Source organism: Arachis hypogaea, chromosome 2 (assembly GCF_003086295.3).
Source record: "Arachis hypogaea cultivar Tifrunner chromosome 2, arahy.Tifrunner.gnm2.J5K5, whole genome shotgun sequence".
Taxonomy (NCBI): Eukaryota; Viridiplantae; Streptophyta; class Magnoliopsida; order Fabales; family Fabaceae; genus Arachis; species Arachis hypogaea.
Genome location: NC_092037.1, coordinates 18,445,780 through 18,462,679, shown reverse-complemented (window position 1 = coordinate 18,462,679; position 16,900 = coordinate 18,445,780). Strand labels below are relative to the sequence as shown.

General features: G+C 32.2%; 2 protein-coding genes and 1 non-coding gene across 3 annotated transcripts; 1 reads left to right on the top strand and 2 right to left on the bottom strand.

Annotated features, from left to right (window-relative positions):
• Window positions 1–3,366: 3,366 nt before the first annotated feature.
• LOC112740831 (cellulose synthase A catalytic subunit 4 [UDP-forming]) lies at window positions 3,367–8,705 on the top strand. Its single transcript, XM_025789480.3, has 10 exons — window positions 3,367–3,473; window positions 4,116–4,182; window positions 4,292–4,406; window positions 4,685–5,297; window positions 5,389–5,526; window positions 5,857–5,982; window positions 6,159–6,371; window positions 6,635–7,039; window positions 7,182–7,532; window positions 7,796–8,705. The coding sequence occupies exons 1-10, from the start codon at window positions 3,381–3,383 to the stop codon at window positions 8,375–8,377; spliced, it is 2,703 nt and encodes a 900-aa protein (XP_025645265.3). The 5' UTR covers window positions 3,367–3,380; the 3' UTR covers window positions 8,378–8,705.
• Window positions 8,706–9,354: 649 nt separating this feature from the next.
• LOC112740823 (uncharacterized) lies at window positions 9,355–11,855 on the bottom strand. Its single transcript, XM_025789469.3, has 4 exons — window positions 11,550–11,855; window positions 10,916–11,004; window positions 9,697–10,819; window positions 9,355–9,605 (listed from the first exon to the last, which is right to left on the bottom strand). Exons 1-4 carry the CDS (start codon window positions 11,616–11,618, stop codon window positions 9,519–9,521), a joined length of 1,368 nt encoding a protein of 455 aa, XP_025645254.1. The 5' UTR covers window positions 11,619–11,855; the 3' UTR covers window positions 9,355–9,518.
• A 91-nt stretch (window positions 11,856–11,946) lies between these two features.
• TRNAM-CAU (transfer RNA methionine (anticodon CAU)) lies at window positions 11,947–12,031 on the bottom strand. The gene is given in 2 exon segments: window positions 11,947–11,982; window positions 11,994–12,031. It is a non-coding gene; the product is annotated as a tRNA-Met (tRNA).
• Window positions 12,032–16,900: the final 4,869 nt, after the last annotated feature.

Here is a 16,900-nt window from a genome sequence, read left to right as displayed (position 1 = left end):
AATATCGTCTCGTTTACACTGTAAACGAGATAAGAAGGAGAAATTTAAATCGATAAATATTTTTTAAATTGTTTATTTTATTTATTAAAAAACTCCCTAAAAACATCTTTATATAGAAATATTATCATAAACAGTTAGATGATTTAATATATTTAACTACATTATCTAATGATTTATAATATTTTTACATAAAGATATCATCATTAAAATAACAAAATAAAATTCAGTTATTAATAACAAATTATAACAATTAATGCCATTGAAAAGAGCTAAATTATTTCACTTTTTAAATTGACCTGCTTTCACCTGAATTGTCCAGACGTATAACAAACTGTTAGATCACTTGGTGTCATTAAGTTAAACTAGACATATAAAATCTACACCTATAAATACATTTTTAGATCTACATAAGAGATCTTTAATTTCCTAAATTTTAAGGTTAATAAAAATAATTATTTTTAAAAAACATTAGTTCAAGAGATATATTTTAAATATTTAATTTAGTTCTTTCTCAAATTAAATGAATATCAATAGATTATTATATTTGTATCTTCATAAATTTATTTTTTAAATAACATTACTGCATAATCAACAAATAATCGTTTTGGGTCAATATTTAATCAACAAAGTATTTTTATGCTTAGTACTTAATATTCAAAGAATACGGTGTTAGTTAAATTTTAAATTTTAAATTATAAAATTTTAAACTATAAATCTTAATAGTATAAAGTAAAATACTAGTTCAAAGTATTAGTTAATATTAATAAAAAATACTAATCTCCTAATATTTCTATTTTTAAAAGGATAAATTAGTCTTTTGACATTTAAAAAAATTAATTCTAACAAATAATCCATAAAAAATAGAATGACAGGCATAACTTTTTTTTTTAACAGGACAAATTTTACTAATCTTTCATGTACACATCGTCTTTCTCTATTTTAAGGGTCATTTTATTTAAAATAATTTTTTCAAATGTCAAAATGATAATTTATCCAATTAAAAAATAAATAAGATAAAGATACAAATATAATCCACTAATATATATTAATTTAATTTGAAAAGGATAAAAAAATAAATACTTAAAATATATCTCTTGAACTAATATTTTTCAAAAATGAAAGATTCCACGTGAAAAGAAGAGCAAAATTACAAATAACGTGAATGGATTCTCATATGAAAAGTAAGGGAAGTTATGAAAAGAAACACAAAAGTGACACAAGTAGATTTGTTCATTTTTACTTAGTTGTCTTAATAAACCATAGAGAAAGATGTTAACAATAAAAAGATGCCAAAACTATAATGTACCAACAAAAAATTGACATTTATAAGGCAGCCATTTCACACAAAAAGGTCCAATACATAGAATTGTTAGAAAAACATTCTTTTCTTTTACATTTCAAATCTTTTGCATAAGATATATAGTGGACATGCAATAATGTTTCCATCAATAAAAATAACTCAAATAAGCCAATACTAAAATTTACCAATAAATATATCAATATATGGACATATATCGGTGTGTATGATTTACATTTATACTTGTTATTTTTAATATTTTCAATTTTCAAAATTTTGTAATAGGAGAAAAAATAAAAGGTGAAAATGGGAAATTAAACAAAATTTTATTTTTTTCCATAAAATTCTAAAAATAAAAATTATTTAAAATTACAACCAAAGATATACTAAACTTTCTATATTTAATTTTACATAAAATCAAGTTAAAAGTACTATCACATCAACATAAAGCGTACGTCACTGGCTGGTGGCTGCATATAGAAAACCAATTTTAGAGTAGCAACTAGCCTAAACTAAAATGTATATCCCCAAAACCAAAATTTTGTTAACAATAATTAAGATATTCGGTTTGGGTTCTTTTTCATATTATAAACTAATAATTTTCTCGAACCATGAAACTCCAAACTTCTTGTGTGTTTTCATTATGTATTTATAACTAGATGAAAATTTTCACAAAATGGGGAATATCCTATTTTTGTAAGCGTTTACACTCTGTTAATAATTTTTCTAAAGAGACCTGGTATAGTTAATAATAAGTAAAAAGAAAATATAGAACCAGCATTTTTTGCTTTAAAATTACTATAAAAAATGAAAATATTAGTAATAAAAAGAATTAGTTAAAAACAATCAAAATTTATAAAAAATAAATAAGATAAATTTAAACTATTTTTTTATTTTTTGCTTTTTTAATATTACTGATAATTAAAAAAATGTGTCTAAATTAATGATGACCACCATTTTAAATTCAATGAACCACTATCATCTATTCTTGAGAAAAAATCTAGAAAAATGTAGCATTATTGCTCTAAGAAAAATATCTTCATATTTAATCACTCAACTTACAGGTTTCAACTTTTTTGGGCAGTAATAATGTTTATTTCTTTTAAGCTGTATAAATTAAATCTATCAACAATCAAGCATGATTACATTATATTACATATATCCTATGGCCAATTTTCCTTTTCTCGGAAAAAGAGTTTTATAGTTAAAAAAAGGTGGGCACAAGAAATCAATACAATAATTTAATATGAAATTATGATGTTATGATATATCAATCATTGATTTATTAAGATTTAATTACTCTTTTTTATCCTTATAATTTGACCAATTTATTTTTAATAATTACATTCTTATATAGTTCAAAAATTTATTACACCTTTTTTATTAGATAAAAAAATTTAACTGATTCCACATATATAATAGTCAATCTTTTAAAAAACTATAATAATCTTATAATGTTTTCTTTTAGAATATATATATATATATATATATATATATATATATATATATATATATATACTACATTAAACAGAAAAACTATTAGTAAATATATTTAACTAAAATTTTTTAACTAATACAAAGATTCAATATATATATATATATATATATATATATATATACACTACATTAAACAGAAAAACTATTAGTAAATATATTTAACTAAAATTTTTTAACTAATACAAAGATTCAATTAAAAAATTTTTAAACAATAAAAATCTAATTGAAGATTTGGTGAATTTATAAATAGAGTAATTAAATCCATTAATTAATTTATCTAACAGCTTGTTTAGTCTGCATTAGCAATTGTTATTTAACTATATACACAACATGCACATGAACATGAACATGCAGAAAGTAGTTGATCATTGAGGAAACAAATGAAGTACTTCTCCCAACTCAAATCCATGACTTGCTAACTCTTAGTGTTGGATTTGATGGCTACTTTATCATCACATTCAAGTGCTTATTGATAGATTACCCTTCCTTTTCTCATCATCACACTCTCAAACCCCATTCATTCTCATTTCTTATATATTAACACCTTCTCTCCTCTTTCTCTCTTCACAACTCTCATTTCTTATATATGAACTCATCAACCTCCATGGCTGCAGGTTCCACTGCTGGTTCTCACTCCCGGAAAGGGCTCGGATTCATGCACTATGATGACTCAGATGAGGTAGAGTCATCTTATAATTCTTATAGAGTTCAACTTCTATACACTATACACTGTAAAATACTTTTGTATATACTTATTAATATATTTAAGCAAGGGCTGTTATATAAATAAAAAAAATATCATAGATTCTTGGTGTGTATCCGAGAATTTGAATTTAGAGTGAGATTGCATAGAAATTCAACTCTTTGTTATGAAATTATTTCTAAGCTTTGGGGACAAATAGTATCATGACATGCTATCAAAATTTTTATGACCAAAAAGTCTAAAGTTTGATCCATGTTGATCTGTGTTGATCCAAAAAAAAAAAGAAAAATTTCAAACATAAGACAAATAAAAAGAGAAAGAAGGTGTAAAGTTCAGACAAACCATTTATGTGTCTCCTTCTACCAGTTTAAAAGTTTGAAAAAAAATAAGTTTTTGATATGATTTCGTGACGTACTAGTTATCAAATAGAATTAATTTTCAAGATTTTAGTCTAATATTGAATGAATATGAATGATTTAGAATTCACTATAAGTCTATAACCATGTCTTGAACCAAAGTTTGATTAAAAGAAAAAATCAAAAGGTTAAGCAGCTTGATTATGAATAGTATTTATATTTAGCATTCAAAATGAGGCCAAGGCTTTTTGTGTCTTTGTAGGAAAATGCAGACTACAATCAGCAACAGTGGCAGCACAATGTTGAAGCTTTCTCTTTAGCTGGAAGTGGTAAGCAATAAGCATGTTCTTCTATTGGTTTTACCCCCTTTCCCTTCTGGGATGCTTTCTGATCTTCAATTTTTTGCAAAATTTTCTGAGTTATTTTATTGTTCTGCAGTTGCTAGTAAGGATTCTGAAGTAGAAATTGGATTCTTAAGAAATACAGAGAAACACATAGAAAGAAAAGAAAAGAAAGGACTAATAAGCAATGATCAAGAAGATGAAGATTACATGTAAGTATTCTCTCAAATTCTCCATCAATGAATTGAATCACTCATAAACATATATGAGAATGCTTTTTCCTTCTTTAGATTCCAAACATTATAGCAAAAGAAACTAAAGAGCCATCTAATTGGTTTCAGCTTTTAGGATTTCGCGCTTTTTACTTCATAAAATCATATGACAATAGATAACAGGAATAACTAGAATAAGAACAAGAAATGAAAAGAGAAATCAATTAAGACTTAAACATCTCACCACAATTTAAACTTGCCATTTTGGTACCCTGCAGTTTGGCTGAAGCAAGGCAACCATTGTGGCGAAAAGTACCGGTACCTTCAAGCCTAATCAATCCATACCGGATAGTCATTGTCATGCGCCTCGTCGTGCTGGCATTCTTTTTTCGCTTCCGGATCCTGAATCCAGTCCATGATGCATTTCCACTCTGGTTGGTCTCAGTAATTTGTGAAATATGGCTAGCATTGTCCTGGCTAGTTGATCAGCTACCAAAATGGTTCCCCATCACACGCGAAACCAGCCTCGAGCGCTTGTCCTTGCGCTTCGAGCAAGAAGGCAGGCAAAACAAACTAGCCCCTGTTGATGTTTTTGTGACAACTGCGGACCCTTTTAAAGAACCACCAATCATAACAGCAAACACTGTCTTATCAGTACTTTCTGTTGATTATCCAGTAGAAAAGGTTAACTGCTATGTCTCGGACGACAGTGCTTCAATGCTTCTCTATGATACTTTGTATGAAACTTCAGAGTTTGCAAGAATTTGGATCCCTTTTGTGAATAAGTACAGCATTGAGCCAAGAGCACCTGAATTCTATTTCTCTCAGAAGGTTGATTACTTGAAAGACAAGGTTCATCCTACATTTGTAAGGGACCGCAGGGCGATGAAGGTGAAAGAACAATATAGAAAGCCATGAATGTTTCTTTTTGTTCTAATGTGGTTTAGAATTCATGTTGGACTAATGGATTCTTTGATTGCAGAGAGAGTATGAAGAGTTTAAGGTGAGAATCAATGTGTTGATTTCAAAGGCTCAGAAGAAACCAGAAGAGGGTTGGGTGATGAAAGATGGAACACCTTGGCCTGGGAACAACACTGAAGATCATCCAGGGATGATTCAGGTTTGGAAGAAAATCTCATTCTCTTTGTTGTTTCTTGTTTGATATTTATTCATTTCCAGTTTTCTTCATTGGTGAGTGTAAAAATCTATCAATATTTAAGTGTGTTTGGTTCTGTTTTTGTAAAATTAATTCTACATAGAACTAAACTTTAGAATTGGTTTTGAAGTAAAGTGGTTTGTGTTTGATGATTCCTCTAAAAGTGTTCCTCGTAGAAAATAAAATTTTTTCACTTCTCTTGCAATAAATAGTCTTAAATTATAAACTTTATTTGAAACTCAAAATAATTTCAACAAATCAAGAACTAGAAGTTACATGGACTTGCCTTTGCAGGTGTGTTTGGGAAGTGCTGGTACACTGGACATGGATGGCAAACAACTGCCACGGCTTGTGTATGTTTCGAGGGAGAAGCGCCCCGGCTATCGACACCACGAGAAAGCTGGTGCTATGAATGCTTTGGTAATTAAGTAGCTACAACTTTATGAATACAGTGCGAGTAAACCACCAATTTTGGGCTTAATTGGCAGCATTTTAATCTTTCAAGGACTAAATTGATAGTTTATTCAGAATTCCTGTTTATACTATCATATTGAAAACTTGTTTGTAACTGTTGCATTGTTGTGTTTCCTCTTAAGGTTCGAGTTTCTGCTGTTCTTAGCAATGCTCCTTTCGTGTTGAACTTGGATTGTGACCAGTATATCAATAATAGCAAGACTATAAGGGAGGCTATGTGCTTCTTAATGGATCCTCAGCTTGGAAAGAGGATTTGTTTTGTCCAATTTCCAAAAAGGTTCGATGGCATCGATAACAACGATCGATATGCTAATCGCAATACCGTGTTCTATGATGTAAGGAAATTCTTCTAAAGTCCTCCCTCTTTCAGTTTCAAAGTAACAACCAAAAAACAAAAGAACACATTAATATATCTTTGCAGAGTAAACTAAGGGTGCTATTAGGGAAAAAAGAACTAATGGATTTTATCTTGATATTAGAAAGTTATTAAAAAATTTCACTCTTATTTATGCTTGACAGATATAATATAGTACTATAACAGATTAGAACAAATTGCAACTACAATAACATTTTTCCTTGAATATTGTATTGATCATAGATCGTGATGAAAGGACTTGATGGGATTCAAGGCCCAGTGTATGTTGGCACTGGTTGTGTTTTCAATAGGCAGGCAATATATGGCAATAAACCGCCATCTGATAAAAAGCCGAAGACAAGCCAGTCTTCATGCTGCTGCTGCTGCTGTTCTGGTGATGATTCTGGGTCCACATTTGATCTTGAAGAGATTGATGAAGGACTTGAAGGGTTTGAAGAGAAAGAGGAAACATCCTTCATTTCAATGAAAAACTTTGAGAAGCAATATGGAATGTCACCAGTTTTGATTGCTTCTGTTTTGATGGAAGATGGTGGACTTCCAAAAGTGACCAATACACAGTTGCTGATTAAGGAAGCAATTCATGTTATTAGCTGTGGTTATGAAGAGAAAACTGAATGGGGCAAAGAGGTAATAATATAAGTTAATTAGAAAGAACTACTTAGTATTTATTTCTTGGGTTGAGCAGATGAAAATACTTAAAATAGAAATTCTCCCTATGATTGATAAGGAATGAAGTAATCTTTTCACTTTTTCATTTATTGCATCGCAGATTGGGTGGCTTTATGGCTCAGTGACAGAAGATATCTTAACAGGATTTAACATGCATTGTAGAGGGTGGAAATCAGTGTACTGCACGCCAAAGAGAGATGCTTTTAAGGGATCTGCTCCTATAAATCTATCTGATAGATTACACCAAGTTCTGAAATGGGCTCTTGGTTCAACTGAGATTTTCTTTAGTGGCTATTGCCCATTGTGGTATGGTTATACTGGTAAACTAAAATTGCTACAGAGGTTGGCTTACACTAATACTATAGTTTATCCTTTCACTTCCATCCCTCTCTTGGTGTACTGCACGATTCCGGCCGTCTGTCTTCTGACTGGAAAATTCATCGTCCCCGCGGTTAGTTCATTGTTATTAGCTTACTACATTTAAATAACTTGCATAGTGTTCTTTGTTATATATATTAGAATGTGGCAACTCTTTTAGGCTCTAATTCTCTATTACTTTCAAAGGATGTAAAATAGAGAAACCAATGCTAGGTGAATGTTGATAAATGATAACTAATAGTGCAAAAGAGTTTTATTAATTACATACAAACCAATTAAATTCAGCTATATTGCTATAAGAATCCTGTCTTCTAACCTAAGCTTTGTTTAATGCAGTTAACAAATGTTGCTAGCATTTGGCTAATGGCTCTGTTCACCTCCATGATCTTAACGTGCGTGCTAGAGCTCCGGTGGAGTGGGGTAAACATTCAGGACTGGTGGCGCAACGAGCAATTCTGGGTGATCGGCAGCGTCTCCTCGCACCTCTTTGCCGTGTTCCAAGGTCTCCTCAAAGTTGGTGGAGTACACTCTAACTTCACAATCAGAGCAAAATCCACAGATAACAACAGTGTATCCAATCAACTCTATCTCTTCAAATGGACAACTCTTATGATACCACCAACAAGTCTTGTGATCTTGAACATGGTTGGGATTGTGGCCGGAATATCTGATGCCATTAACAATGGATATAACTCATGGGGACCTTTGTTTGGGAAGCTTTTCTTTTCTTTTTGGGTCATTATTCATCTATATCCTTTCCTTAAAGGTCTAATGGGAAGGCAGAACAGAACACCTACCATTGTTGTCCTCTGGTCAATACTTTTTGCATTGGTTTTCTCAATGATTTGGGTGAGAATTGATGTGTTCTTGCCCAAGAAAACAGGTCCAGTTCTAGTACAGTGTGGGTTAGAATGCTAAGGTAATGGTGGAGATAAAATCAGGGTTATGTTCTATTTCTTCCCATTTCCTTATTCTTTTTTTGCTGGAGAATACTGCTTTCAGGAGTCTTTGTGAGTTCTGGTTTTGAAGGAAACGGAAGGGAATGGAAAGGCTTGAAGAGTTTCACTTTACTGAACAATTCATTCACTTCCTATCCTTTCTCTTCAAAATCTCAACTCATAAACACACTTACACACCCTTCTTAAGAGAACACCTATAGTTATGTGGTCTCAAAAGATAAAAAGAATATTAGTTCTGTACTTGTGGTATCTGTGCAATATATTATGCTGTATATGATTATCACTTATCTTCTATTATTATTTTATCTTTTTAATTTTATTTTGTTACCATCTATTTAATTTTACACATTGATTACATACTTGAACCTTAATACCTTAATGATATCTTGAGTTAAAAAACTTCACAAAAGATTTCTTGTTATCACTGAAAATAACCACAGAAAATATCTTCAATATGACATTTATTTCAACAATATCAAGCTATCTTTCTATGCAACTTGATCCAATAAGCAAGATCATGCTGACGAGAAGATATCATAGATTGAAAATAGAAAGAAGATTTGCTATCACTTATCAGCTACACTTGTAATATCCTTTGGGTAAAATTATTCAATGGATGCATAATAGTTCTAAGGAACCATTGGCTCAAGAAATGTTGTGCCCCCATGAGTCAATTATAAGTTTGTAATTAATTAAAATGTGTAATTTCCACGTAAATTTTTTTCTCTCAATTGGTTTTCTACACCACCACTTTGTCTTGAATAATGTTAGGATATGTGAGGTGTAATGACAAAATTAAGTGTTACCATGGAGATTGAAGGAGAGAGAAACTTTTATCTGATTTCTAATTCAGTAATAATTAGATTCTTTCTATAATAAAGTATTTAGCATTAAATAATTCCCATGAAGGGATGAAAAATAACTGAAGACACAATGTAGATATAAGATATATGATTGTATTAATTATTTACCCAAACTGCAAATTGAAGAAGTAAACATCACACACTGAATCATTCATAAGAATAAAAAAATTGAATTCCTACACAATTCACACCCCCAAAAACGACACAAACCAGTGCATGCATGTCTCTTAGAACACCCTAGGCTTCACCAGCAGCAGCACCTCTGTTCAAAGCTTTCTCTAACCTTGTCTCAAATGGAGTTGAGTGCCAATTCACTTTCTTATCCTGAACACAGCCAGTGAAATCCAACATCAGAATTCAAGCTCACAAAGTTCCTACTTCGTTGCGAAAAATTCACATTTCAATTCATCGTTACCTCTCTATACTTGCTTGTTGTGTTGGGAATCCCTTTGAAGGATGATGCTGTGCTGGCTTCTTCGGCAAAATTCCAGTAGGTCCCAACAGTGCCTATGATAGGCATCTCATCAGGACTCCTACTAGGTGACTTCCTTGGTGACGAAGTAGCTGAAAATTGCTTGATCTCTTCCAACGTCAATGCACCTAAAATAGGCCTATCATCATGGCTAATTACAGAATTTGAACCTTGCGAGACTGTGCTTCTTTCAGGAGTTGTAACTGAATTCAAGGCCACTGAGCTACCCTTGTTCATAGGTGTACTCGTTTCTGACGAAGTAGCCAACCAATTTGAGAGGCTAGCATCAACTGAAATTTCCTGGCTCAGCTTCTTTGGTGAGTCAGTTTTCGAATTCAAGTGGAAAGAAACTTCCTTAACATTTTCATCAACTGAAATTTCCTGGCTCAGCTGCTTTCGTGAGTCAGTTTTCGAATCCAAGTGGAAAGAAATTTCCTTAACACTTTGTTCCGCAGCTGCAATAGCAATCCTTGGAGATTCATGATTGGGAGAAACATAATTCTCTTTCTGAGGCTTCAATGGTGATGATACTGTTCTCTTGGCCTTGACTGATTTCCACTGAGTGAGATTCTCCACAGGGTTTAACACAGGATGAACATAAGCACTTCTATCTCTAGCATTGGGATTAACCCCAAATGGCTTCAAATCACTTTCACAATTTTGGATTGTACTCTCTATAACCCCTTCAGTAACCACATGATCAACATCGATTTTCACCCTATCTTCTTCAAACTCTTCAACCATTTCATCACATTCTTCATCTTCATCACTGAGATCACTAACTCCATAATCCATTTCTTCTTCGTCTTCATCATCGCTTTCCCTACAATTCTGGTACCTGTGATTTGGAGGGAAAGACCCTTTTGAGGTAACTGAATAGTCTCTAGAGGAAGAGAGCTTCGATTGGCCTGGTTTCTCCAATGCTTCCTCCTTTCCAGCATGCTCTTCTTCACCACTCTTGAAATCACTAACTTCATCAGGAGAAACAGGATCATAGGTTCTAATATTGGAATCAAAAGTTACTTTCTTTCTTGAACTAACACTTAGTTGCTCCTCATTTTTACCCCTACACGAACAGAAAGATTCATTCAGATAAGTATTCAAAAGCAAATGATAGAAAACAATGAACTTGAAAAAGCTTTGAATGGAGACTATTGCTTACTGAAGTTCTGATTCAGTGTTAAGAGAGGCTTCGGAATGATCCTGAACCAGAGAGACACTGGGTTGCTCAGGCTTGCTAGTAGCATTTCGCTGCAACGAGATCGGAAACTCAAATTAAGTCACACAAAGAAAAGAAAAGAAAATCACTTAACAATGTTTCTGCCAGGAAAAAATAAAGATCAAGTTTTTATCAGAGAAAGAAAATTTAAAAAAAGGGAAAGAAACGAAGAAACACTGTTGCCGATTTTGGGGGGGTTTTTTTCCGGATCCAATTTTGAATTTATGAACCGAATGGGTATAATCAATTATGGGGAAGAAGGATGCAGGGCTTAAGCTCTGTTTTGCTGAAAAATAAAATTTTCTATCTGAAAATATAAAGAAAAGGAAACAAAAGAAACTCTGCATTGTTTTTTGTAACGTGATTCAATTATTCAAAAGGGTATCCTCAACAATGGAGAACAAAATATGACTACACTTTAGCTATTTTCGGCTGCTAAATTAAAATAAAATATTTTACATTCAAAAAAGAAAGAAAAGAAACTGTCTTAGCAAGCAAAACAATAATGGAATTCAAAGTGGCATTTCGTCAAAAACGTAGAAAACGAAAAGCTGAATGAGTTCAGGGCTAGGCTTACTTGAACACTGTGCGTGTGTTTTCTGCGTTTGGATTTGGAGGAACCAAAACAAGCAAGGAAGCAACCCATTAATTAATTAAGGGCGTGTTTGGCAGCACCAAGAATGGCTTAACTTGAGAGGAATAGGAAGGTTGTTTTGAAAAAGGGGTTCTTCATGGTGAAATATACGAAGCCAGAGAGAAAGAGAACGAAGAAGAAGAAGAGCGTTTAAGGTTTGGTGTGTAGGGACAAAAACGGTCAAGAAGCATCAAAGTTCCTTTTTTTCTTTTTTATTTTTTGTTTCTTTGAAATTGTGTATAGTAGTTTATTGATTATTGATAATTAATGGATTATTTTAATTGAGAAAGGAGGGCAAGTGACCGTTATCTGAGCATGATTGTTGATAAAATTAAAACAATGGGATGAGAGAGGCTCGAACTCTCGACCTCAGGATAACTTAGAAGCTATGAGACCTACACGCTAGCCAACTGCGCCACCACCCCATTTTATAATACAATTTTCACCATTCTTCACTTACCTATACGCAAAGAATTACGCATAAATTTGAGTAGCCTCGTCCGGAGTAGGGGTGACAACACTACTTGAACCTGCGGATACCCATCTTGTCTCTACACCGGGTGGATTTTAACGGGACGGGTTCTTGGACGAGATGGAGTCGAGTTTAAGTTGAACCCACCTCTAATATATATAATATATGTAATATATATAAAATAATTAGTAAAGTGATTAATAATATTGTATTATATTTAAATTTTTACGTTAATTTATATTATGTATATAAATAATAATTATATAATTTTAAAATTTAATTTTATTTGTTGGATTTAATAATTATAGAAGCGGCTAGAAACAGAATGAATTAGAGTTTAACATTTTGTTATCTACAGGTAAAGACGAAATAAATTTGATGCAAATTTTTATAAGATAGAACAAAATCGAGTAAAACAAAAATTCGCTCCTCCCCATTTTATTGCCACCCTAGTCCGGAACCTCATCTTCAATTGTACTTGTATAAATTATAAAAGAGAGCATGCTCAATGGAATTTCACGCCGTCTAAACTCTCAATGACGACGATGTGTGCTCCTCTTAATTATGCCATCAATCATACAATATAAATCATGATTCTAATTGGTCGTTCAAGTATGTTATTCTTTCATGTGATGTATTAGGTTATTTATAAGAATATAATGACAATAAAAATAAAAAAGAGAATGTAATCACAATAAAAAAAGAAAACATAAGGGTAAAGTTAGGCTTAATCCAATACCGGATTTTAGAACATTGCAAAAAATTTCCCATTTGCTACATATCAGATTTTATTGTTTAATAACATTAATTATTTGTTATATTTTTAGTTCTTATCAATCTAAATTCACACTCATATTCTTCTTGCGTCATTTGTTTCATCAATTTACGTGTTCACAGCTCGAGGATTTATGTCGTCTTCTTTGATTTGATTTGCTTTTTCTTGAATAATCGTTTCATATTCAGAAACATCATCATCATAACAGATTTTATTTTTTCTTATACCAATAACACGCATGGATTGAATTTTTTTATTAAGATATTTTAAATTATTTTTCTTTATATACGAAACCACTTGATTTCCACGCTATATAAACACACTTTCGTTCCTGTTTTGTATGTCTATACTCTATACAGAATTATTTAATAACTATTTATAAATGTAAAATTGAGTTTGTCTGATAAATAATGATATGTGTGGATAATATTTAAGTTGATCAATTATCTTAGTTTTAAAGAATATGCGTTGTAATTTCGATTTTTATTTATGTGTTTATTTTTCAATTAAAATTATTTTTCTATGGTCATTCTTTTAATGATGTAGACTCATCCATATTATTCCTTATTTTCTACTATATTCAAAAATAAAAAACCTGTATTCAATAGATACTACTAGCTAACCAAATCACATGATTGGACCTTTATAGCCATTTTCGTGTGATCATAGGTAAATCTTTATAATAGTTTTGAGATTTGCGTGATTATTTAATGTAGTTTTCAAGATCCTAACTTTTTTATTATAGTCGTTCAGATAGAGTTCTGAGTACTCATAATAGTTTCTGGGCATATTTCTGGTGATGAGTCATCACCGGAGTTTTGTCACGTTGGATGACTCCAACAGCTAGCTGAGCTGACTCATTTTCAATTTATATCCACATTGGTTCCTCTCACTATATTTAACCCTGAATCCCCAAATTTTGATAAACAGCTACAAACAGCTCAGTTATATTTAAAATTCTGCAGTTACCTAAAGAATCAATCATAATCCATTAATTAAGCTAAAGGAAGGAGGCACAATGTAATGAAAAAATAAGCAACCTTGGCACCTTTTCACATTGGCACCCGAACCGGGTCTCGGGTGCTTAAAGTCGACGGTATTGTAGCCTGAAAAAGAAGAAAAGCTCATATTTTCATTAACTAAAGAGAGAAAAATCATAAGTTTGATTAGATAAATTTTATGGCAAGGTATTATTAGTATCTGAATCTCTAGTGCCAAGTTGTGGCCTCTGAAAAAAATGCTACGATTCCAAGAGCATTCAAGGCAAGAAACAAAGATGTAGAAGATGATGGCGATGACAAAAGTTCATAAGTGATGGAGGGTGGCCTTTGTTGGCTCACAGATAGAATCCAAACCATGGTGGAGTAAGTAATTGCTATCACAACACCTATGAATGAGAGCCCTGCAATTGAATTGAGGTTTGGAAGCTGAGACAGGACAATGGATAGAGAAGTAAAAACCAGGTACCACTCCACTGTGGTTAAAGAATTTGAGGTACACGTTAGACCGTAAACTATTTGGAAGAAGACTTTCATGGTTCCCCTCCTATAAGGATCAATGCAGTTGCAATTCCTACTGATAAATAAACAGCTGGAAAGAGAGCAAGCCACACCCCTAATCTTTCACCCTGAAAAAGCAAGGTTGAAATCTTTTCAAATCATGCAATGATAGTTTTAGGACTCTTATATGTGTATGAATCTTCAATTAACTTGGTTTGAGTACCCAACATAGTTTTTGAGGATCAATTATATGTAAAGCATTCTTGCATTGTTAATTATGCAACTTTACATAACAATGTGATATAATAAATAAAATATATCAAATAAACTCATTAAATGCTGATTGAGTAAGCTCCACATATCCGTTGTACCTTTTCCCAGAAACAGCTTCATGCAGCTGAACCCAAAGCCATAAAGTGTATAGCTGCCAACAATATGCTATGGTTAAAGAAAGGATTTTCCAAACTATCCACGAAAATCTCAGCTAAAGGCTTAATCCAAATCAAAGCAGTAAATATAACAAACAGTTGGTTTGCATAAAGGATGGTGCGACCAAACTATCCACAAGTGATCATGGACAAATTGCAACGAACCTGTTAAGTTCCAAGCCAAAAGGAGCATGCAATTCTAGCAGCAGGAATAAACAACACCAATGAAAGGAATCCCATGAATGCAGCAAGGAGAACCTTCCAAAACCCATCAAGACCAGCAAAATGAAAGTGAGCATGGTCGAGCCTGAGCCTGAAAATCTAGGCATTCTTCTCGTCGAAATTGAGTTTGTCCTTACTCTTGGAGCACTTTCTGAAGTCGGGAGCAAGACCTTTGGGAGTGCTAGGACGGCAAATGGCAGCACAAAGGCCGTTGGAGGTGGAGGGTTGGGTATCAGGGTGGATGTAGGTTTGGAGAGCGTAGAGGAAGAGAATTGAAAGCCTGAAGAATACGATGAAGAACGCAAGGAAGAAGGAGAGTGAAGCGTGCAGGAGTGGGCTTTGTACAATAACACCAACTGCGAGGGACCAATGTTAGTATAATGGGAAATTAGCCAGCTCAGCTACAGCGTGGCAAAACAACGCCACGTAAGCGTTCTGGTGATGACTCATCACCAAAAATATGTCCAGGAACCATTATGAGTACTCGAAGTTCTATTTGGAGGACTATAGTAAAAAAATCGGGATCATGAGAACTACATTAAATAATCACGCAAATCTCAAAGACTATTATAGGAAGTTATTCTGTGATCATGTTATTCATCGATCTCTTTTTACCATTTGTTATAGTTTTATATTTCATGAAAATTGGCCAATCATGTTTCATGCATGATATATGACTACCTATAGTTCACATATTTTATACTCTGATGATATAAGTGCGCTTTTTAGCAATTCATATATGAAAGATTGAAAGTTATGGTGGCAATATTATGTATTTTCACACCCTTGTTTTGGCCACTTTACATTCTATCTTTTTCTATAAATTGGTTTAGATGGTCTCACACCTCACTCAAATAATTTAACTACTCTTAATACTATTTGCACTGTTCCAAATCTTTTTTATAGTTGAACATCCATTTTCTATCACTTATTCAATGGCTTTTTCTTATCATTTGCTCAAAGATTTTGATATTGCAGCAGAACACCAATCATAGCAGATCAAGATCAGAGTCATTAAATCTTGGTCCATTTCCATTACTAAAGATAGATTTAGAAAGCCAATGTTTGAAATGATTGTCATGGATCAACAGGTAACAACCAATAGTTTATATTTATATTTTGGATTCCTAATGCCTGTTTTATTTTGAATCCAATGCTCTATTAAAAATTTTCATAGGAGAATTTTTGAAGATGAAATCATTGACGGAGAGTTATATAGCATTTTGAACTTTTTCTAGCTAAAAATGATATAAAAAAAAATTATAAGCCTACTTTTTTTGGTGACTTAAGCCTACTATACATGAACTTCACATTTATTTTAAGCGAAAACTCAACTAAGATGGCTCAGGATTCGGTGGTCCCAAAATCTTTGGACCACTTAATGGTCTCATTAAAAAATATGTTTTTAGAGTTTTTTTAACAATTGCTACATAGTCCTTGAACTAATTTTAATTGTAAATTAACCCCATATATTTTATTTAATTATAAAAAATATTTTTTATTTTATAAATTATTATTTTATTAATTATCTATTATATTTATTAACAATCAAATACAAAAACAACAACCAATTATATCCTCCATTGATCCTAATAAAGTTTTTGGCCATTCCAATCGATTAAAATATTAAATTTGATCTCGTGACGTTCGTCCATGGCTTCTAAATCGTGTTTCCTTGAAATTCAATCGATTGGTTTGTCAAAACAATCGATTGAATTGTAACTCAATCGATTGAATTACAGTGTATCACAAAACAATCGATTGAAAGTTGTAAGGTATAATGGTTTTCGCTTAAACCAATCGATTGTTTATACTTTCCAATCGAATGAATGCCCAAAAACAATCAATTGTTTTTATTACTCAATCGATTGAATTCACGAAAACAACATGGATTTGCC